Source organism: Argiope bruennichi, chromosome 5 (assembly GCF_947563725.1).
Source record: "Argiope bruennichi chromosome 5, qqArgBrue1.1, whole genome shotgun sequence".
Taxonomy (NCBI): domain Eukaryota; kingdom Metazoa; phylum Arthropoda; class Arachnida; order Araneae; family Araneidae; genus Argiope; species Argiope bruennichi.
In genome coordinates this window covers 26,542,686-26,566,939 of record NC_079155.1, presented here as the reverse complement: position 1 = coordinate 26,566,939, position 24,254 = coordinate 26,542,686, and the positions used below count along the sequence as shown (strand labels likewise).

Below are 24,254 nucleotides of genomic sequence, written 5' to 3'. Positions count from 1 at the left end.
AACACAAAAGCAACATCAAATGTGTTGTAGATCTTTAGTGTAAGCATTTAATCAGGGTGACAAAAATTGATAAATTGTAATCACCCGGGATAAGGTAGGTACAATAACAAAATAATGCCATGTTTCAAAATAGTTGCGTTTTTTTTTTTTTTTTAACTAACACAATATAATATTTAAAAGGTTCCATGTACAAATATTTCCTAAGTTAATATTTAAAATGGAAGCGCAAGAACGAAAAAATAATAATAATATCTTGAAAATTGTAGTATAATCATAATACGTTTTATTTCTATAAACAAAGACAACATTTATAAGAGAAAGAGAATGGAATATAAAAAAAAAATAAACAAATGTAAGCATTGATGTCACTAAGCGAGGAAACGGGCCAGCTTTCTATTTCCGGCATTAGAAAAAAAAGATTTACAGTGCTTCAATCTTAATTTGTTGATTTTGCTCATCAAATCGAATGTAAACTACTTTGGGTTGTAGTGATGATCAGTTTATAGCTTTATTTAGAAAAATATGAGATAGGCTTTAACTGTAACTTTCTTTTAAAAAGACTAATAAAACAAACTTTATTCTAAAATCCAAGACTAATAAAATAAATTTCATTCTAAAATCCAACAAACACAAACATTAACTTCTGGAATACACTTACATTTAGTTTGCTTTAACTTAAGAAATTATTAAATAAAATGTGACTGCTCATATTATTCTTTGACGTTTGGTCACCAAAGTGAATGTAGTTTCTTTTTGTTTGTAGTGATAAAAGGTTTACCGTTTTCTTAGAAAAAAAATGATGAAACATACTTTTTTCTTTTATTAAAATAATGTGAATCTACAGCAGACTTTACAAAATATTTACATCCATGTTGCAATTTTACTTGCATTAGTAATTTTAATCCCATTTCCCAAAATATTTGTAGATCATCAAAGTGAATGCAGTTTAATTTTTATGAGGTGATGAACAATTAATAATTTTATCTAGAGAAATAAGGGATTAAAATTTCTTTCTGAATTACAACAAAGATAAATAATAAAAAAACAGACATTAATTATACAAAAATAATGTTTGCTGGTTTCCTAAAAGTTAGCTTGCATTTTCTCAAATTCTGAAATATTTTATAAGGAGAAACAAAGAAATCATACTTTTACAAATGTATACCTTCTTCTTCAATAGAATGAATGCGAAGAGAAAAGAATGAAAACAACAACAACATGATGCAAAGGTTTGAAATAATTCATCACTTTTCTTTAAATTATTATAAATTGAATAGTTAATCGGTTATGTTAACACATGTCAAGGAAGTTTTATAAATCGACTAAATCGCCTTGCTCTTGTTCTAGTTAGTAAAAAACGTCCTTGTTTATTTATATGTTTAATGTAAATATTGTTTTGAAAGTAGAACTTCCCTTTTTTGTATTTAAATGTTTCGCTAAACAAATTTTAAATAAAATATTTTGGAAAATCACTCGTATAATTTGAAATTCTTAATATAACATTTAGTTTTGAATGCAAATAAAAAGTAAATATACACAAAACATCGAGTACATTCAAATTAAAAATACATTCAATGTCATGAAAATAAACAATAATTTAATTTTTTTTCAAATTCAGCTGTTTTCAAAAGATATAAGATATTATGCAGGAAAGATATTTCATAATGTGCAGTATCTGTTATTGTGTAATATACAAAATACAAATGCTGGCATTTAAAATTCTTCAAATCATTAAAATTAAAACCAAATATATCCGATTCTAAAGGGGGAAAAAAGCGATGATCTAATTATTATATTATGAAATAAAAATTAAATAACGCCTTCAAGCAAATAAAGGTAATTACTGAATGTTAATTTCATTTGCAATGACGCATTCTAACATATAAATCTGCTACTTTTATAAGGGAAAATAACAGTACAATAATTCTCAAATAACAAACGATATTATTTGTTCAAATAATTTGCATTTGCAAATAAATTTATGAAACTCATTACTGCCTATTTAATTCTAATATCTACAGTCATTGTAAATCTTAAGATAGGTTTCTAAATAGAACAGAAATTTGTATTAAATAAAATAAAATGAAAGTAAAAAATTAAACATTTATTAATGTTATTAATCAAGAAAATATATTTAAATAAATCGGCTATCAAATGTTATATTCATAAAATAATTTTTTTTATTAATAAAGATAGAAAATGTGGTGCCATCTTAGTAAAAATACTACGAATTTTATTTCACTGAAATATAACTACTATATTTCAGTTAAACTATTATATTTCACTACTTATAAAGTTTATCCTATCGGTAACTTTAAAGTTGTTCATATAGATAAATAATTTGCAGTTTAAAATAAAAGAAACAAATAACAAAACAACGAACATATATGGGGCATAACAAACATATAAAATGCAAGATTTGATTACAGTTATAAAATAATCGCAATCTATAATTCCGAAAAAGTAAAAGAAAGGAAACAGTTAGACATCCGTGATAGTATAGAAAAGAAAAATAATTCTTTCAAAGCAGCCTGCAATTGCAATAATAATTTCCTCTGTCAAATTCCAGAACATACTTAATTATTCACCACGTCTAATAGTTACTCGGAATCCCACCCTCTAATTTTTTTTTCCATGAAAACAATGAGTCATGTATGTCACTAGGGCGAGAACGATTTCCCGAATGAGGGGGTAGACCCCACCACCAGCTGAAACGCGATTGCGTCACAGGTGGGAGGGTGAGGCGTCCTGTCACAACACACCAATTCGAAAATCCCGGTCCCCGATCGATAGCGAGGTATTTCCTGGAATGCGATGCCAACTATCGGAGAGAAAGGATTGGTGGTTGTTCTTTTTTTCGAACAATTTCAAGGTCAACCCAAATCCTTGATCAATACTTTCTTAAGTCTGCAAAAGCTCATATCAACAAATAGATGAATAAAAATTCAGTAATGCCACAAAAACAGCGCAAATCGCTGTCCCATTTCCTTTCTTGCGGCATGCCGCTGTTGTTTGCTTTTTTATTTATTTTTATTTTTTTGCGATGCAAATTCGAATGAAGCGATGCAAGAAAGCATCGTTCCACACCTGAGCTATTCGAATGAACGCGCCGCGCCGCGCAGTTTGAGAAACGACGATGTAGAGGTTTCTCTGAGGAACGTCGTCCTGAAATGTAGCGGTATCCGACTTGCATTAGCATCAAACCCCATGGTCAGTCGACGGGCAGTATCCTTGAAGTCAGAAATGGTCCAACGCCATTCCAGGATCGCCGTTTTGTGAATGATTTTTTTTTCTCGTCTCTTATCTGCGTAATAACGCCTTACACGTAAAAGGCAGCCAGCACGCACGCACCCATGCTAGAATACAAGCGAGGATTTTACTCACCAATGGGCTCCCTCCACTCAGGTCCCATCTTGAAAGTCGACATTTTGGATGCTGCTGCGACGTAGTGTAAAATCACCACAAAAATATTTAGATCACGAATCGAACCACGTTTTGATTGTAAACAGTCCGAGTGCCATACAGGCAAGCATTGCTTCAAGCGATCACACTAACACACCGTTCTCCACTGTCTGGGGGACGACTATGCGATTTCTCCTCCGTCGTCGTGCGCGGAACACAGCTCACGTGTTGAGTCGGCTATTTCCTAAGCTGGGAGGGTTGCTTTTGGCGAGCTTGGCGGGGAACTGCGACGCTAGCGCAGCCTGCATTCGATAATTGTTTGGTGTTTTCTCCCGGCAGCCATTTTTAACCACTTTTCAAACAGCAATATTTTTCCACCCATTATACATGGCCCAGAGGTGCGAATTATGATAATCATTAAATACAATGCATTTTTCCTGAATATTTTTCAGTTTAATTCATATTTAAGCACATTATAAATAACTTAATCAAAATATTAATGATTTATTTCAGGTTAATATTTTTATTTAATTAATATGTTCGTTTATTTATCATTATTCATAACTGCATCCACATTTGTGCGCAGTATTATTTAAGTAGACTTTCATTGCTTATAAATAATGTTGTAATAACAACATGGATGCATTGAAACATGTTGGAGCGATCAATCATATTTGACAAAGAACACCTTCTTAAAATTGTATGACTTGGTTAATTTATAATTTTTGCATGTCATACAGCGTATATTTCTCGAAAAATTCACATTTTAATTCACACTTAAAGACATTATAATTATGTTAAGGATTTATTTTAGGTCAAGGTTAATAATTTCATTTAGTTCATGCGTCCTTTATTTATTTATTTATCATGATTCATAACTGCTTATGCGCAATATTATGTAAGCATATTCTCGATGCTTATAATTGTTATAGTAACAACGTGAACACATTGAAACATACTGGGGCGACCAATTATATCTGACAAAGTGTTAATATTGTCCTAAAATTTTATAATTCAGGTGATTTCTAATTCTTGAAAGTTTATTTATTTGGTAACAGTCGAATAATTTATTTTAATCAACTTGCTTGACCCCTCCCTTCGCAGCCTGGCTGCCCTAGGCATCTACCAAGTTAAAAATCCATTTAAGTGGCCCGCGATTGTAGAGGACTCCCCCTCCACCCCCAAGACCGTCATAGGGTAGTTTGAGAACAGTTTTAATTGGTATTTTCCTTAGATTTAAAAGGACCGAATATTTGGAATTTTTCAAACTAAAATCAAGTGCCATGTAAATTTCAGAACATTATTCTTATGATTTTTTTTAACGTGTTTTCAAATTCGTTTGAAGGAAAGTTTAGTCCAGTTTTTTGTAGAAGATTAACTGTCTCACAAAAATAAGCATATAAATAAATTTTCTTTTATTCAAATATTTAGATAGTATAAAAAAGTAATAATTTTTGAATTCCTTTTTGTAAAATTTAAATTTTTAAAACTTTTTTATAGCCGAGACATTGAAAGAAATTCGTTTGATTGTAGTTTGCAATTAAATGTTCCGCTATTTCAGATATAGAGCTTATTATTTACTTATTAATTATTGATTAAAAACTATTTCCTCTAAAATCAAACTTAAAAAATCGCCTTTAGAAGTTTAGGCGATAGAGTGAGGTCTACAAAAAAATTGAACAGCCTTATCGGGCTTAATCTGGAGCTGTTATGGCAGTCAAAATTTCTGTCTGGAACAAAACCAGGAATTAAAGGAAAGTAAAAATAAAATGTGATTCAATGATAAGAAAAATCAAACAATTTGTTTTTAATAAATGTTAGAGAAATGCCTCTTATCTAAACAATTTTTCTTAACAATTTCTGCATAGAAAAATGTTGAACATCAGAAAAAGGAAGGCGCTATAAGATTTTATTTGACCCTAAAATTAGAATTAAGCGAAATAGAGTAGATCCAGCGCCTTTAGCATTGTTGTGACTTATATGCTGATAGATTTTTAAAATTTCTAATTTTTAAAAAAGCTAAAAGAAATTTTTATAAATTTTCAGTTTTAAAAATTATAACATTCTTACCACCGGAATAAAAAACAACTGAAAATTGCTATAATTTGGCTCACAATTTTAATTAAGGCTTAATTTAAACATAAGATTTATTGTGAGATAATGAATTAAACTGTTGTATATGTGACAGTAAAAATGAAAGCATTAAAAAAATCCATTTTTTTTTCTCTGATAATATCAATTTACATTTAACATACATTTAATTGAACTTTTTTATGTGAAAAGTAAGAAAAAGCATAGATAAGTACTTTTCTACTTTAAATAACAGGGGATATGTGTCCATTTGGTATGTAAATAACTAAACAACTTCACAGAACGAAAATGCTTTTTCGATATTTTGATACTTTTGATGGCAAACAAGATTTCAAACCATGAACCATGGAACAACTAATAATTAATCATGTGTTTTTTTATACCATCCTTTAGATACTCAATAGACAGAGGATAGATTACATCAACAACTTTCTAAGTTTGCGAACACATAATTCAAAAATATAACATGCAAGATAAATAAGATTTAGTGTGCATTCTAGTATTAAATTGTAAACTGATACTATATCCATCGAAGAAGAAGATATGCTTATGTAGTTAGATATATACAAATATATATACTAATATAAGTAAAGCTAAACACAAAACGAAACATATGCAAATAAATATACGAAACTATTAAAAGAAAAATGCATTCCTTGGTTAAATGTATTGAAAAAAAATTCTTCTCTCAACTTATGAAATCGTTATAAATGAAGAAGATAGATAGCAAAAAAATAATTAAAATACATTTTAAGAGAAATATTATACAATTATATTCTTCTACAATAAAATGGGCGATATTTACTTGACCTTTAGTTTTGATCATTTCTATGAAATGTTCAGCTTTAAATATGTTTACATTTCTATGAAAACTATCTGAAAACAAAAAATCTGGAACAAAACATGTAACAAATATTTTGCACGGAAGAAATTATTTCGCTATAATTAAATCTAACTAACAAAAAAATTTGTATATATAAATTAGAACAAATATAAAAAAATCAAGATGAAATATTATCACTTATATTAAACATTTATCACTTCTCGTTCATCTCTAACATCTAAACTATTACTATTTTTGCCTTATTCACGTGATTATCTGATAAAATTATTGACCTGATGATTGAAATCATTGAAATTATTAAAAAAAAAGTTGCAAGTTGTAAACATTTGTTTCAAAATATTTTCAAGGTCTTTTTTAGAGCCCAAGCCATACAAGATAAGCGATTTTCGAATTATAGTTTTATATTTAACAAAAAAACTATCAAATTTATAATGCAAAATATTCGATTTTTAGTTCTATGTGCCAAATGTAAAACATTTCCAGCTTAATTATATATTTCCCCAATAAAATTTTCTTTTATGAAGAAATGAATAAAATACAGATGTTGTTTCATATTGTAAAAATATTTCAATCTTTTTGTCGTGTATGCAAATTATTTTTCATTTTATACATATCAGTTCTAAAAAAGTATTTTTTTTTCTCTATCAGAACGCAAGCGTTGATTTAAAATATATAAATAAAAATGTATTCTGGTAAAGTTGTTATTTCAATTAAGAATTCTTTTGGCGAAAGTGAAGTTATTAATAGTGTAATGTAAGAATTAAATGTAAAAAGCTTCTTTTTTGAGTTAATGCAATAGTGAATTTAAAAAAATCATCTCAACTTTTCATTTATCTGTAGATCTTTGTGATTACTTGAATGAATTTCTGTTTTTAAAAGAGTTAATTCTTGCTGCTGGTAAGTATAGATATCCAGTTTATTTGTCAAGGCATTTAGAATTCCAAATAGAAATCTTTCAGTAATAGAAATATGAAAATAGTAGAGCAAATGAAATCTTCAATTTAATGCAATAATATGATAATACATACTGCTAAACCATTTGAATGAATTTCAGTTTTTAAAAGCGATAATTTTTGTTGTTGTTAAATGTAAAAAGTCCAGTTTATTTGCTGATGCATATCGAATTCCAAATAGAAATCTTTCAGTAATAGAAGTGTGAAAATAATAGAGCAAACGAGTTCTTTTAATGCAATAAGATGGAAATATATATTGTTATATCATTTGAATGAATTTCAATTTTTAAAAGCGATGATGTTTATTGCTATTAATTATAGATATCCAGTTGATTTGCCAAAGCATATCGATTTCCAAATAGAAATTTTTCAGTCATAAAAGTGTGAAAATAATAGAATAAACGAATTCTTCATTCTAATCTAATGCAATATGATAGTTTTTGCTAGATCGTTTGAATGAATTTCAATTTTAAAAGCGATAATTTTCGTTGCTGTTTAGATATTCAGTTGAGTATCTCGAATTCCAGTTAGAAACTCTCAGTAATAAAAGTGTGAAAATAATAGAACAAACGAATCCTTCATTCTAATGCAATAAGATGACAATACGTACTATAAGATCGTTTGAATAAATTTCAATTTTTATCGCTGTTAATTATAGATGTCCAGTTAATTTGTCGATGCAACACGAATTCTAAATAGAAAGCTTCAGTAATAAAAGTATGAAAATAATAATTATTCATTCTAATGCATTAAGATGGAAATAAATACTGTTTAGATTATCTGAATGAATTTCAATTTTTAAACTATAATTTTTATTGCTGTTAACTATATATATCCAGTAGATTTTCTAAAGCATCTCAAATTCTGAATAGAAAATTTTCAGCAATAAAAGTGTAAAAATAATAAAGCAAACGAATTCTTCATCCTAATGCAATAAGTTGGGAATACACACTATTAGACGTATAGGTAAACTACACGTTTTGCTGTGATGCAACCAATATGCCAGACGAATTTCAAAACACCTGCTTGGAAGATATTTGCATTGTCTTTTCGCATGCAATGAATTTTAAAGCACGTGGAAAACGTACGAAGCAGACGATTCTGCAGTTATTGCCTTTTTAAATGTTACAGGGGATATGACGTGACGAAAATATTTTTCCATGTTTGTATGGATTGCAATTATTAAATTTTGATTTACAAATATAGATTAACCACAATTGCATCTAATCGTAGATGAGAAGAGACCAAAAACTTCCTCACGACCATTGTTCAAAGTTGAATGTTGAAAGAACTTGCGAAAAATTATTTTGGGTTGTTGAGAAATTCTGTAAATATTTGAATTATGAAATTGAAATTGGATTATCAATCATTTTGTTTTCAAACAATTGATTTTTATTTTAAAGATTCATTTTTTGTAGTATTATAAAATCCTTATTGTTTATAAAAGGAAATGTGTGTGGATCTTTTGACACCTACTATGCCGTATCGTTAGATCTAAACTAATCAAATGTAGCACAGTCTATTTCCAAAGATTAAATGTGTACATAGGAGAAATTTGCTTGAAATTTTAAATAAAATTTTAATTATTAAAAAAATTAAATATATTTTGGTGTTTTTTCCTAATAACTATTAATGTTTACACAATCTTAAAATTCACAAAATTATTTTTAAGGGTACTAATTATAGTCTAGTACAATTTCCCCCTGAGTTTAATAAGCATTAAAAATTTTAATATAATTTATGGCATTTCATTCCATTATTGTCATAAAAGTATGGAAGATTTTACTGCTCCGTCAAATTGTGATTTTTCTTTGTTAAAAAATGATATAAGAATTATTCTCAGGTTATGTATATTAACTTAAAATCATATAATCTATTCAATGACGCCATTTTCGTCATTTCAGTATTGTTTCACGAATTAAAATATTTTTAGTTTAATCTCTAAATTTACCTTATATCAATTAAGACTTTACCTAAACAATTAAATAAATTGCAAATTTTAAAGCTGGATAACACGCCTTAAATATTAATAATACGGGCATTAAATAACTATAAACAAATTTTTTAAAATGTAATTTAAGGTAATTGTTTAATTAAAATAAATATTGAGTTCACGTACTTCCTGTAAGAATTTTGCTTCAAATTCATTTAGAGGCTGATATAACTGCTATACAAATAACGATTAAAATTTCATCCTCCCTTCCATAAAACCTAACCCATCTGTATTAAAACTCCTTGTATGATATTTGATTCATTTCCTCTATTTGTTCATCAGTAGTATGATGTTCAATCTGCACTAAATGAAACAAGAGATTAATTCTATATTTTTATACCAACGAAATACTTACAAAGTTAGGATACTACAGTTCTTATTCTCTTTAATGATGGAATTTCAGCTAAAACTTTTCATTTTCGATCCTACATTGCTGTACAAAAATTGCTTCTTTATATGTATTTTTTACCTACACTTAATGTTTGGCCAATGAATTCAGGGACACCCTGGATGCCCTTAAACTTAACTCAGCAGTGTTGTTGTTTTTTTTCGCCAAAACTTTTCATTTCCGATCCCACGTTGCTGTGCAAAAATTGTTTCTTTATATATATTTTACCTACACTTTTAAGGTTTGACTCAGGAATTCAGGGACACCCTATATGCGCAATAATTGGTAGAAAAACGGATTATTAGCCAAATTTAGCATAAAATTTTAGTTCTAATTTACAATTCGAACTGCAAAGCCTAATTTCAAGTTTCATCCATGCAGTTCCTAGGTTCTCAAGGGGGATGGTACAGTCCACCCTCAGAGGTCGCTGGAACCTTCTATAAGGGGTAGTGGAGGTAGCGAATTTGGGGAATGTTTTAATATATGGAAATATTAACTATAATGGAAGAGAGGACATAGGAATGTTTTTTTTTCCTAATAAAACAGGCGGTGGTTCAAAAAAGACTGGGTATCTTTGATGTATCATGTTTACATGCTTTTGATCTGACAGGTAGGTTTTGATAGATTTCCTCCAAAATTTCATTGAAACTTGCAGTTTTGGACATTCATCAAATGTAGCATTTCTAATTAGTTACTTCTTTCTGGTCAGACACAGATATGGATAAAAGTATAAGTACAAACAAAAATATATTTTTCAAACTTAGGGGAACTTTTAAAACAAAAAGATTTATTTAAATTTGAGTGAATAAAATATCAAAAAGTAAAATGTTATTATTATCTGAAATGGGGTTCATTCCTGCTCTAAAATAATCCAGTAAAATTTGATTTTGAATCCCGTCGCGAAGATTACAGGCAGGAAAAAGATATGATGACGCAGCACAGCGAAAGTACATTCATATTTAGAAGTTAGAAGGCAAGCAAGTTATGCATTTATTTTACCCATTTATCTGCCACAATCATAATTGTTGATTTCAAATAAACAACCATTATCTTTTGATAGTGGCTCATAAATTGCTTTATTACTATGACATATACGCAACAAGACATTTAATGACTTTCTTAGTTGATTACTTTGCTTTGAAGCATAGTAAGTTTATTATCATCATTACTATTGCACTGCATTTTTATTATGTACATAGTCGAATAGACGACTGACGTCTTAGAAAGAGATTTCCAGAATTACTTTTTACTTCAAGAATGTCTGTCGGGCAGGATTAAATAAATATCTAATTAAACCTGTGGGAATGTTCTACCCCAAACTTTCTCTCATACTTTTTAATAAAGGTGTTATACCAGAAAATGCACCGCATAGCCTTGCAAGACACTGGCCTACAATAATTACGAAATATTAGTATTTGGCATGAATTTAGCATCTTTATTGAATCTATCGTGACAATTTTGGCGAGTTGTTTGGCGATTAATCCCGGCATGTAATTAATAACATCCGAAAATCGAATTTGGGAATTAGATGCCTTTTTCCCAACTGATTAAAACTTGTGGCGGTTTGTGATGCACAAGGATAGAACCTGGGACCTTATGGTTCGCAGCCCAGTAACATGACCAAGATATAAAAGCAATTGCTCGGGTAGCGTAGTTGTTAACTGGCTTATAAGCTATTCACTACAAACTCTCCCTCCAGTGAGTTGGAGGTGAGACGAACGATATGCCTGAACCTTCTGAGGTCACCAATGTGGCGGTTTGTGATGTGCGAAGATAGAACCTGGGACCTTATGATTCGCAGCCCAGTAACATGACCACGATACAAAAGCAATAGCTCGGGTAGCGTAGTTGTTAACTGGCTTATAAGCTATTCACTACAAACTCTCCCTCCAGTGACTTGGAGGTGAGACGAACGATATGCCTGAACCTTTTGAGGTCACCAATGTGGCGGTTTGTGATGTGCGAAGATAGAACCTGGGACCTTATGATTCGCAGCCCAGTAACATGACCCCGATACAAAAGCAATAGCTCGGGTAGCGTAGTTGTTAACTGGCTTATAAGCTATTCACTACAAATTAAACTTTGAAAAAAAACTACACTTGTAGTCAGAAAATCTCATACCAAATTTGATAAATTTAACTTATTGCTTATTTAAGTTATCACGTTTACGTTTCTGGAAGTACAAACCGACAGATGGTCAACCTCTCATTGGATTTCGTTCAAAATTTGATGGCTATCTATACTATAGATGTTAAATCTGGGTACTAAATATTATCTACCTAGCTGTCTTTGTATATAGTTATCTTGTTAAATTACATTCGAACAGCTAGACTTCTCCTGAACAGATTTTGCTCAAAATTTGATAGAAATTTATAAATTTGGTGAAAAAATTGCATATCAAATTTTATTCTTATAGCTCAAAGATATAAGGATAAATTTTTATACTTTAATACTTTATAATTATATACATAACACTAATATTATAATAGCCGGCGTTCTTGCATAGGGGTAGTGCAACTTCCCCGTGATCTGGACGTCCCGGGTTCGAATCCCGGTTGCGGGCATGGTTGTTCTTTATCTGTGCTCTGTCTGTGAGGTGTGTGAATGTGCCCCCCCCCCCTGTAAAAAGGGGTTGTGCAAGCGAATGTGTCAGTTTCATCTTCATATGAGTTAGAAGTCAGACTTCTGCCCTCGGGTGCTGAGGGGTCTTTACCCTCTGAAGCTATTGCACCCCCTTTCCGTGATAACGTGAACACGACATCATCATCAATACTTTAATAATTATATATATGATATAAATCTTTAAAAATTATATACTACCATATTTTATTTGAGTTATAATTGTCACAGACAAACATTATCTAAAAATGTGTTTTTCGAACTCAGAGAATTTTAAAACACAAAGATTCTCCAAAAATCAAATTTCGTATTTTTTGACGATTAATATGTTTTCGTTATACTACGGATACGAGAAAGTAAAAAAAAAAAAATGTGTTTAAAAGGTCAAAGTCTGAATTGTAACAAAAGTGAAAGTGAGCAAAATAAGAACAAAGTAAGCGAGGAGTTCCTGGCTTCGCGAACAACAAACGCATCCAACGACTGTTTGTATTTTCATTGGGATTTATTGCCATTTTTTTATCAATGATATTTCTTATTTATTGCTGCAGTTTCGATCATTGATAAAGAAGCATTATAAGCCACAAGTGCTTCAGACAAGTCTATAATTTTTGTTAAATGGCTCTTTTAATGCCTCTCCTTATATGTCTAGATAACTACGACAGCGGCTTAGTCAAGAGGATAATTCAATAAAGAAAGACGTAGGAAACCAAGCATATTTGCTTAGGATTATTTTATTTCGAAATATCTAATAGATATAGAAAAATATTATTTTGTATTACAATCGATGTTTCGAATTAAATTTTTTTCTGGAAATTTTGAAACCAATCTAAGAAATAACACAGAATCATGCTTAAGAAATCATTTTTTTTTTAAATGTAAACCTCTTAAGATTGAAAGTAAAAAAGAAATAAATATAATCTAAACACGATAAAGTTCAAGAACATTATGTTGTTTTTCGTCAAGCACGTAAAATAATCTTACCAGTTTCTCAAATGCACGCCAAAAATCAACCATCTTAGGAGGCTCCAAAAGAGGCAGGATTACCATATTTTGAAAAAAATCGTTAAAAATAAAATTCAATTCGTGCGTGCGTACCTTATTTTTAAGTCAAACGCTAAACGGTACGAATTAAAAATTAAAGATTTCTATGTATTTAGCCTCTGTGAGTGTGTTAGAACATGCATATGTATTCTCTAACACAAATTAAGAGATGTTTCTCTTTTGTTCTATATAATCTATGAGGCAATTTCTATAAGGAATAGTTAATACCTACCGTTAGTTTTTAATTAATAATATATTATCAAAAATAATATAAAATCTTAGAATCCATTTTTTTCCCAAATCCGCTACCAGATGGCGCCATGTATATGGTATCAAAATTTAATTCATTTAATGAATTGACTATACAATGAGCACTGAAAATATTTAATTAATGTTCAAATAATGTATATTGCTATTGTAAACATGCAAATACAAAATTTCAAATTCCTAAGCCATTAGGAAATAAGTGAAAGAGTGATCCAGAATTTTCATCTTTACAAATACTAACCAAAATGTACAAAGGGGCATCAAAATGGAACAACAATAAATATAAGAAAATAAGATTTACCTTTATGGAGTGGTTCTATAATTGTTAAAACATCCACACTGACTGCTCAGATTCTTGACTGTGATGATATTGCATATAGAAGTATTGCCCACAAAGAAGCATGATAATCTAAAAGAAAAAATTAAAATTATTGAAATCATTGACATTAAAAAGAGGAGGAATTAAAACAAAATCAGGTTAGACTTAAAATTAATGTCGGATTGCCAATGTTAAATTATTTTGGAATGATTACTCGCCAAATGTAATATGATTACTCTCCAAATCAATATAATTTTTATTGCAACCCTAAAATTTTTTCGCCATCCAACATGATAGACTTTCGTCAGTGTTATAACAGTTTTGATATGTTTGGAGGGAAGTGGACTCTAATCTTAAGTTTTACCAAATTTAATTTGGTGAGTATAAACAGATTATTTAATTCAGTAGCTTGAAAGGTGTTAAAATATCCACACAGATTTATCAATTTTTTTATTCGCTTCTGTATATATTATGGCTAAAAATAAAGATGCGGTGCAAACATACAACTATAAGTTTTTATAAACGATCAATTGCCAAATGTGGTTACATACTGTAGTTAATATATGACGAGTTTTCTGCTATTTAGCATGATATAGTAGATAGTGGCAAAAAATCTTTACCGTATTCTTTAATTTTACCTATATTATTTGCCAGGAATTAAATATAGATATAAATCATAATCATAATCATAGACATAACATAAATACAAATCAAAATAATAGATACAAATCATAATCATAGATATAAATCATGAAATAGATATAAATCATAAACATAGACATAAATCATAATCATAATCATAGACATAACATAAATACAAATCACAATAATAGATACAAATCATAATCATAGATATAAATCATGAAATAGATATAAATCATAAACATAGACATAAATCATAATCATAGACATAAATCATAGCATAGATATAAACAATAATCATAGATATATATGCTAAGGTAAATATAATTAATCCGATTATTATAATAATAACCACTTTATTACATTTACAGAAACATATATACATATAACAAACAGACGATGGACTTGAAGAATGAAATATGTATTACATAATCTTTGTATTGAAACTGCAGAATTTTCTCAAAATTTTTAGAGAAATTCTATCCACAAAATTGTTGCCTGTCACTCCGTCTGTACTATAAAAATTCGCATTGTCTTATATCAGAGCTACAAATGTGTTTCAAATCTAAGAAAATTTATCATCAGTTGATTCTTTTTCAATCCGTGGATTCATGTGTATATGAAGCAGAGAGAGAGACTCAGAGAGAAGGACACAACACACACGCACACACACACAGAGAAAGAGAGGCATACACATACACTCCGACACAGAGAGACATTGATCTTAGTAGTAGAAATAGAGACAGAGATTAGTAGAAACTAACTCGATAAAATACCACAATTGTAACTCTTTACTGAAATAGTAAAGTCTTATTAAAAGCAATTGCAATGGTTTTAAATGGCAATAGTTTTTATTGAAAACAACAATAGAAGGAAAAATTTGAAAGAACAAATAGAAACTTCAAGTTCTGTTTATTTAAGTAATAACCGCATTGTGACATGGGCACATTTGTACATTTGCCAGTTTTACGATGTACACTATGAAACATGTTTACAGCCTCTGATGTCCTTTCGATAGCCGCATGTGTGTTCTGCTTAAAGCTGTCTAACTTTAAAATTGTTTCTTGTGCTTTCATTTCTTTGGAATATGGTTGAAATCTATTTTACTGGGGCACTAAGGAGGCCAACAACAGCAAGCTACCAAAGTACGAAGCTTAGAAGCAAAACATATATAATGCCGGGTTTGCCAGTTATAAGACGGCCAGTAAGACAACGCATGCACAGAAACGGATTTATTTAATGTTTGCCTCAATTTCATAAGACAGATTAAGGCATTCCATGTTTGGCATTGAATTGCCGTTTTTGCGTCCCTGAAATTTTCTTTTTCACTGCGTATCATATTAAAATGATGGATATTTATACAAAGAAACATGGTAAAATAAAGAAAAAGGTTAACATATCTAAATTTGGAAAACTATAGAAAAAAAGGACAAATAAAATGAAAACACAAACGCACACACACACACAACTTCGCATTAGAAAGAACAAAAAGCAAAAAATGTTGGAATTAATTTATAATAAGTGATCATTTTTTTTCTCGCCAAAAAAACCCCGCCAAATTCTAAAAACGCATCCGCAGTAAGAAAAGAAATACAATATAGCGGCATGTTGTTATCCCGTCGGGACAATTACTTGCCATGAACCCAACAGCCTTTTTCAGCCTTTCTGCGCATGCGTTGCCTAATGCCCGTCTTATAAGTGACCGAGTGTAAAGCGGTATAAGGAAAGAAACTATCGGGTTAGTAAAATTACGTTTGATTGCTTGGTTACCATATTGGCAACTAATTCAAGCGCACCTTAAAGTAGATTTCAACCCATTAGTAAGTATCCTCTTCTTTGCGTGCGGTAGTAAACGGATTGAAAGTAAACATAAAGAATATTTTAAAGTTGCTGAGATGGATTGCCACATAAATGTTGCCCTTTTTACCAAGAATTGTCACATAGTTCGATTACTACGCACGCAAACGAAAGTTTTAACTACTTCCTGTTTTGCGTTGAAATTCTTCCCTGCTGCTATTACTTAGAAGAAGAAAAATGTATCTGTTTGTAACTGAAAATGCTTTGAAGAAATCTTCTATATTCAAGCAATTCTGTACAAGCAATATAAATCTAGACCAGTAGAAATTTCATCTTAAGTTACAAGTTGGTATAATTGCTGAACAGAACATAATAAATTTCATCTCTCCTTCCCTTTCCCCTTTAAAAAATAATCCGTTTGACTTCAGATTCCCTTGCTGTTTATTTTATTTATCGGTTCCATTTAAAAACCATATAACCATCAAAAATATATGAAATCTTAATGTAAAAAAGTAAATTTAGTTTCAATTCATATCGCTTCATACCATCAGCCAACTCGTCAATGCCAACAAATCGGTATTAAAGTTATATGAAGCAACAATTTAATTCATTTAACATTCACGCAATTAATCTTTAATAGTATGAATGCTTTAATTTATTGTTTATCTAAGCAGCCATCTTGTTTTTTTGGTTCCGGCAACTTGGGATACATTGGTGATATGAAAGGCTCTTATCTTATTGGTTCCCAACTAAATAGAATTTTTATATACGACTTTTCACTTATAGTAATACTAGCGACCTTCATCAGCCAACTATACGCCAACCACATAAACAGTATCAATATAATAATATCCACCAACTTTAGTTAATTATCTTCCTGGCATAGCGGTAGCGTGTCTTTCTCGTGATCTGGGGGTCCCGGGTTCGAATCCCAGTTCGGGCATGGTTGTTCTTCATCTGTGTTCTATCTGTGAGGTGTGTGAATGTGCCCCCCCCCCCCTGTAAAAAGGGGTTGTGCAAGCGAATGTGTGTGAGTTTTATGAGCGAGAAGTCAGACTTCTGCTCTCAGGTGCTCAGGGTCTTTACCCTCAGAAGCTACTGCAACCCCTTTCCTTGGTAATGCGGACACGACATCATCATCATCACATGCCAAGTGAAAGTACTGTTACTTTCTCGTATACGTAGCATAGAGAAAGTATAGTAATCGTCAAAATATTCGAAGAATCTCCAAGTTTTAGACCTTCCTGAATTCGAAAAACACATTTTGGAATACGTCCGTCTATCTGTTTGTTTGTGACTAAGACAACTCAAAAACGCTTTGAGTTGGGTGATTGAAATTTACATCAAATTTGCAGATTTCTATCAAATTTTGAGCGAAATCCATCCAAAGGAAGTCAGTCTGTTCGAATATAAGTTAATACCATAACTGAAGAACAAAGATAGCTAGATAGATAAGATATTCAGATTTAAGGTCTCTACAGAATCTTTCAAAGTTTGAGCCAAAACCAACGACAGATTGACACTTTGTCGGTCCACACTTTTAGAAACATATAAACGCGATAATTCAAAAACTCTGTGATTTAAATATATCGAATTTGGTATGGGTATATGTGACTACACGTGCAGTTTAGTGTCAATCGACTGAGAAAAACGTGTCTAAAACACAAATTCGATTTTCGGATATTTTTAACAGCATGTTAGGGATTCATCGCCAAATAACTCGCCAAGGCAGACACGATAGATTCAATAAAAATGCTAAATTCAAGCCAAAAAAATATTTCGTAACAATTATGCACCAGTACCTTGCAAGGCGTTCTCAGGTATGACAAGTTTATTAGAGAGTATGCGAGAAAGTTTCAGAGAGACCGCTTCCGCTGGTTTACTGTATAGATGCGTGGAAAAACTCTTCCAGTATTATAATACTAATGAACCTCACAATTAAGATTTATTCTCTTAAGTTTTTCAAACCATAAACCTTCAGTGTTGTTATTTTATTACCTTCACAAATAAGAAACAGCACATTTAATTACTTCTTTAATGGATAATTTTACTATGAAACATAAGTTTATTGCCTATAACAAGGAAAATAATTTATTACAATTTCACTCGCAACAACCTAATCTTTTACACCGGTCAGTGTACAGAAACGTTGATCTGATGACGTCTTTGAATCAGTCCAGAATTGCGTTCTACCGCTGGAATGTTTGCTAGGCAAGACTGAATAAACATTTCGCAAACACGTACGGCACGAAAACTCCTGACTTATTTTTAGACAAAAAGCTGAGAAAAATAGCATGTTGTATAGAAATAGGGTTCAAACGAACGGAAAAGTGTGAAAAATAGAATATAGGTAAGAAAGAAGTTTCCAGTCCTCTAATAACAACAATCTCGAACAAGGATTGTTTGTTTGTTCATTGGAATTTATTGCCAATTTTTCATCAATAATCTTTCTTATTTGCTTCTGCAGATTCTATCATTGATAAAGTTAGAAAAATCTCTAGAAATAAAATATAACTGCACTAAACAAATCCATAATTTTCGTTCAATGGCAGCATGGCATTTTTATTAACTCTCCTTATATGTCTCGGTAACGTCGCAGAGCCATTTAATAAATACTAAAGAGACCAGATTATAGTACGTCAATTCGGATATTCTAGAACTTATTCCTAGACGTTGGCCAAGTTGGGGTGTATTATAAAAATCACCAAAATACATTGCTCAAATAAATAATAAAGTTCGGAAATGACGCAACAGGTATTCATTAAGAAATTTCAAAATAAGAAAATAAAAAGGAAAATTTGTAAAAGAATGATTAAGGTATTTTAATATCATTTTCCATATTTTTTTACTTTCTCGTATATGTAGTATAGAGAAAGTACAGTGATAGTCAAAAAATTCGAACGATAATTAAAAATTCGAAATAATGAAAAACAAAATATCAAATGCATTTATCATGGGTAAATGGAATTTGTATCAGCAGAAGTTGGTTTCTTTCAAAGTTATGATTTCTTATACTCTTAGGTTTCAGTGTTTGGCGGTAAAGTCTTGATCTCTCAGATTCATTCAATTTTCAGTTCATTTTAATTCAGATTTCCTAAAATTTGTAACTAGTTGTTTCGACTGAATTTCTTTACAATAATTAAAAATAATTAAACATTGCGATCTACACAATTGATGACCGTGACCTATACTATTCTCAATGTGACCGTATGTACCAATGATGACCGTATACTATTCTCAATATTCGAGCATCAATCGCAATAGCTGTTGCAATATTCTGAATTTCCATGCTGTTTGGAGTGCATACCTAGTGCATAAAATAATAACATCGAGTATTAACAGCAATAACTAACAATAACATTTAATAAACATCCAGCTGGCTTAATGATTAGCTGTGTTTGCAATGGAGTGAAATCGGTCCAGTTGTTGAAGCTGAAAGACGCCGGCGTCCTGGCATAGGGGTAGCGCCTATTCCCTGTGATCTGGGTGTCCTGGGTTCGAGTCCCGGTTTGGGCATGGTTATTCTTCCGTTGTTCTATCTGTGAGATGTGTGAATGTGCCCTCCTGTATAAAGGGGTTGTGCAAGCGAATGAGTGATGCGTGAGTAGCAAAGTCGTACTCTTGGCTCTAGCTGGCGCTACTAAAAAACAAGATCTTAAATCGCTGTCTTCGTAACAGCGGGCTTGTCCATGGCAAGTGTCATAAGAAGCAACAAAAAGCTGAAAGATTCTTTTAAAATTTATTTTGCTACGTCGCTCAAAATTGGATCAGGACGGACAGATGAACACTGATAGCATATCTAAGAGTAGTGAGCTTTCACATGAAATAACCAGCGGGAGAGGTTTTCCCAAAACTTTCTCGCATACATCTAATAAATTTGTCATGACAGAGAGCGCCTTACATAGTGTTGGCGTACAAAAGTTATGAAATATTAACTTTTGGTGTGAATTTAGCAATTTTATTGAAACTGTCGGTGTCATCCTTGATGTGTTTTTTGGCGATTAGTCTCTGACATGAGATTAATGTTGTTGTTTTTGTTGTCGTGTCTATGCATACAGTGCTAGTGCAAAAGATTAGAGTCCTCCAAAAGCCTTGGTGACAAGATCTGCGAGTTCTGGAGCCCGATGGCTATGCAGGATTTCGATTGGGGGTGTTCCAAGTTGAAAGAGGGAATCGATAATGGCCTGGAAGTCAAAAACATGATCTGGAGTTATCTGCGAATGGAGACAGTACTTGCAGATGGGATAGGATTTTATATTGGTTCGTGAGACCTTCATACCTTTGAAATGTCCAGTGCGTAGCCTAGCTATTGAGGAAAGGTTTCTTGGGCTCTCGGAGAAGCCTGTAACCCCTAGAGAGCGCGTCCCCAGGCGGCGGATAGGGGAATGTCTCATTTGGTTTACGAATGCGTGGTATGAGTGAAATAAAATAGCTCCCACGGACCAACAGGCAGAAGTCCAACCTTTCCAGAGGCAATGGCACCCCTCTTCTATGAATAGAATAGTGCAATGAGGTTAATAATACTGGGAAATCGAATTTGTTTTTTAGACAAGTTCTTTTTTGGAATGTCTTTTAGGCACGTTGCATTTTTCTCAATCCATTGAAGCAAAGATTTGTCTCAAAACTGTATTTGTAGTCACAAAATTACATACCTAATGTTATTTTTGGCTCAAAATTTGACAAGTATGTACAATATAGATGTTAAATTTGTGTATTCTTATCTATCTGGCTCTCATCGTTGCATGATTATTATGTCAACTTATATTCGAACAGTCGGACTTTCTATGAACAAATTTCACTTAAAATTTAGGATTTACTGCTAGACAAATTTCAATCGTCTGGCTGTAAGAGTTTTTGAGCTATCTTTGCCACAGACAGACAGACGGGAGGACGGATATTTTATAAAAATGCATTTTACGAACTCAAGGAGGTTTAAAATGTGGAGATTCGACAAAATATCCATTTCTACTTCCTTGACGATTACTCTTGTGGTGAAAGCTTATAAGCCAATTAACAACTACGCTGCACGAGCAATTGCTTTTGCATCATGGTCATGTTACTGGACTGCGAAAGACAAGGTCCCAGGTTCTATCCTCGCTCATTCCAATCCGCCACACTCTACTTCCTCTACACTATGTATAGGAGAAAGTAGAAAGCAAGAAACAAGCAAAACACTGTAGTCTTACTTATGATATCAACTTCGAAATTTTTAAAATAATTTCTGTATAGTTAAATTGTCTTGACTAAATCTAATTCTAAAATAATAGAAAACAATTGATGAACGAAAATCTTTAACGAGTATTCTTTCAAGCTACAACAACAACAACAGACCAGATGCAACCCGAACCAAAATAATTTACAGAGAACTAAAGACGAATAGGTAGTAGATATTTTAATTCGATTTTAAAGGCATTTTACGCGATTATTTTGTTTCTCAGTCTGGAACGGAGGCTCTGTTTAAATAATAGTAAAGCGCTTGAATGAAAACATGCGTCCAATGTTTTACCTTCTTTCTATCTCGAAGTATTTGCAAAGCAAGATGTCTAGACGCAATAAAGTGGGGGCTTCAGTCGGAGCTATTAAAAATTGTTGTCGGTGGTGGAAAGCAGACATTGTTAGTTACCTCAAAACATAGCATGCATGTGGCAGCCAGCTAACTAGAATACTTAACGCGAAATGCTGAAAATTAAAATTTTCATCAAAAGATCGTGACAAAAGTTGTATATTTTTACTTTCTCGCGTATGAAGACATAAAGTTTTATTACCTAATTATAGCATTAATAATTTCCACATTTCATACAATCCTGCGTTTAAAGGAAAAGCTTTTCATTTTCTCGTACATTAAGTATACAAAGAGAAAATATTCTAAATGCCGAAAAATTCCATTTTGAGACTTTGAAGAATCTCCACGTTTCACACCTTCCTGAGACATATTTTTGAAAAACATTCGAAAAGCATGTTTTTGGAATCATGTCTGTCTGTCTGTTATTCGATTTGGACACTTCTTAAACTCAAACAATGCAATCACCAATAGACATGAAATTTGACATGTGGCATTTTTCATTAATAGCAGGACAAATAGACAAATTTCTGACACTAGATATGTATGAAATTTTAGACGAAATGCATCAGAAGAATGTATTTCCAAAGAAACATGAGCTAGCTGAATAGATGAAATTCAATATTTGGATTTTTTTAAAATTAGAATTGTAGATTTTTAAAAGACTTTGGACTAAATCAGAGGACTACATTTGGACTTCAGATAGTTAGCCGTCAGGTAACTATCTGAAGTACAATATTATCCTGACAATCCTAAAGTCAATCCGTAGACATATCCATAAATTAAATATGTTTGAGAATTTCAACTAGGAAACGATGGTACACACTTTTAAGAAAATGTATCTAGAATAGATTGCTGTAATTTATAAAATAGATTTATCATCAACGAAGTAAGCAGATATCAAATTTTCTACCAAACCATTTACCAGTCGTTTTGCATATACGTGAATGCGATATCTCAAAATTCCAATTAGCTATATAAATGAAATTAGGAACATGATCTTGACACTATAATTCCAGATTTGTGTCAAATTTTGGAGTCAATAGGTTTAAATCAAGAGACCCAAAATGCTTACTGGATTTTCTTCATAATATATCGTAACAAACAATTCGCCATATGATATTAGTGTATAAAGAATAATTATATTTTAATATAATAGTGTAAAGTCATATTTGCCATTAGCATAATGACCTTCAATCTTCAGTTTTTAGGCCTCTTCCAGTTACCTCCTTAGTTACCAGCCTCAGAAATTTCCGATTATTATAAGTACAAAGAGTTGATGCAGCAATTAACACTTTATTTCCAAATATGTGAGTGAATTATAATAGCCCTTAAGATAATGGACTTCAATGCTAGTATCTCAGATTTGTAAGTAATTTATTGTAATATGAACCTCCAAAAGTTTCGAGAACTGCACGCAAATGGAGTAGGCTTAATATCTGATTCCTTATTTGTTAATTTGTTAGTAATGGCTTTCATTAATGATCATTAGTACTTGAATCTCCTATTTGAATGTATTATGCTCGATAGCTATCTCGAAATTTCAGATTATTATAAGCCTATGGAATAGACATTGCAACGCAATCTTTACTTATAAATATACTAGAATTAAAACCCATGTTCAGTTAATAACCTCCAATATCTATATGCCAGTGCTTCAGTTATTTAATGTTATGAAAAGTTAATAGCTTGGAATTACATACAAAACATGTTGTTTCAACCAATATATCTAAAATTTGTTTAATTAAACTTGTGAATCCTTTTAAGAAATTCACTTACATTACCAATAATATGCATTTATTAACGTTCTTACATTATGCATTTATTAACGTTCTTACATTATGCATTTATTAACGTTCTTACATTATGCATTTATTAACGTTCTTACATTACTTTCCCTAATGCATTAAATGCATAAATAAAAATAAGATTATTTTTCACTGTAGTGATTTTTGAAAGATTTCCATAAAACTTTATATCGCTTCTAATGACAAAATTTTCCTTTTGTTTTGTTTTAAATCTCAAAACAAATTTTTGAAATTGTTATTTCAATAAAATACTTGGTATGTTTATTATGCATAGTGATTAGATTTATATTTTGATTGAAATAACAATTGCAATGGATTGTATGAACTCTGCATAGCATGTTTTTGTCTATACGCAAAATTCAGTTTCTTCTATTCTAGAATTGCATTCTTATGTAGTACGCTTCAGAACATTGATAGAAGTTGTCAATATTTTTAAAGGAATTTTATCAATTGAAAATGAAGCTGAAGAAATCAAAGAAACTGCAAAAACAGTTGGCGGAGAAAAAATTTCAGTTATTCAAGATGTTAAC

The 24,254-nt window shown here is 31.2% G+C and overlaps 1 protein-coding gene across 7 annotated transcripts in view; it reads right to left on the bottom strand.

Moving 5' to 3' along the window:
* Positions 1-24,254, bottom strand: part of LOC129968525 (histone deacetylase 4-like) — a 273,174-nt gene that overhangs the window by 142,151 nt on the left and 106,769 nt on the right. For 5 of the 7 annotated variants that reach the window (XM_056082504.1, XM_056082505.1, XM_056082510.1 and 2 more), the window contains exon 1: positions 3,385-3,617. In XM_056082504.1, coding sequence (XP_055938479.1) covers positions 3,385-3,427 — 43 coding nt within the window. In that variant the 5' untranslated portion in view covers positions 3,428-3,617. Of the gene's footprint in view, positions 1-3,384; positions 3,618-13,899; positions 14,008-24,254 lie in introns of those variants that run through there. The other 2 variants (XM_056082508.1, XM_056082509.1) reach the window with 1 other exon arrangement.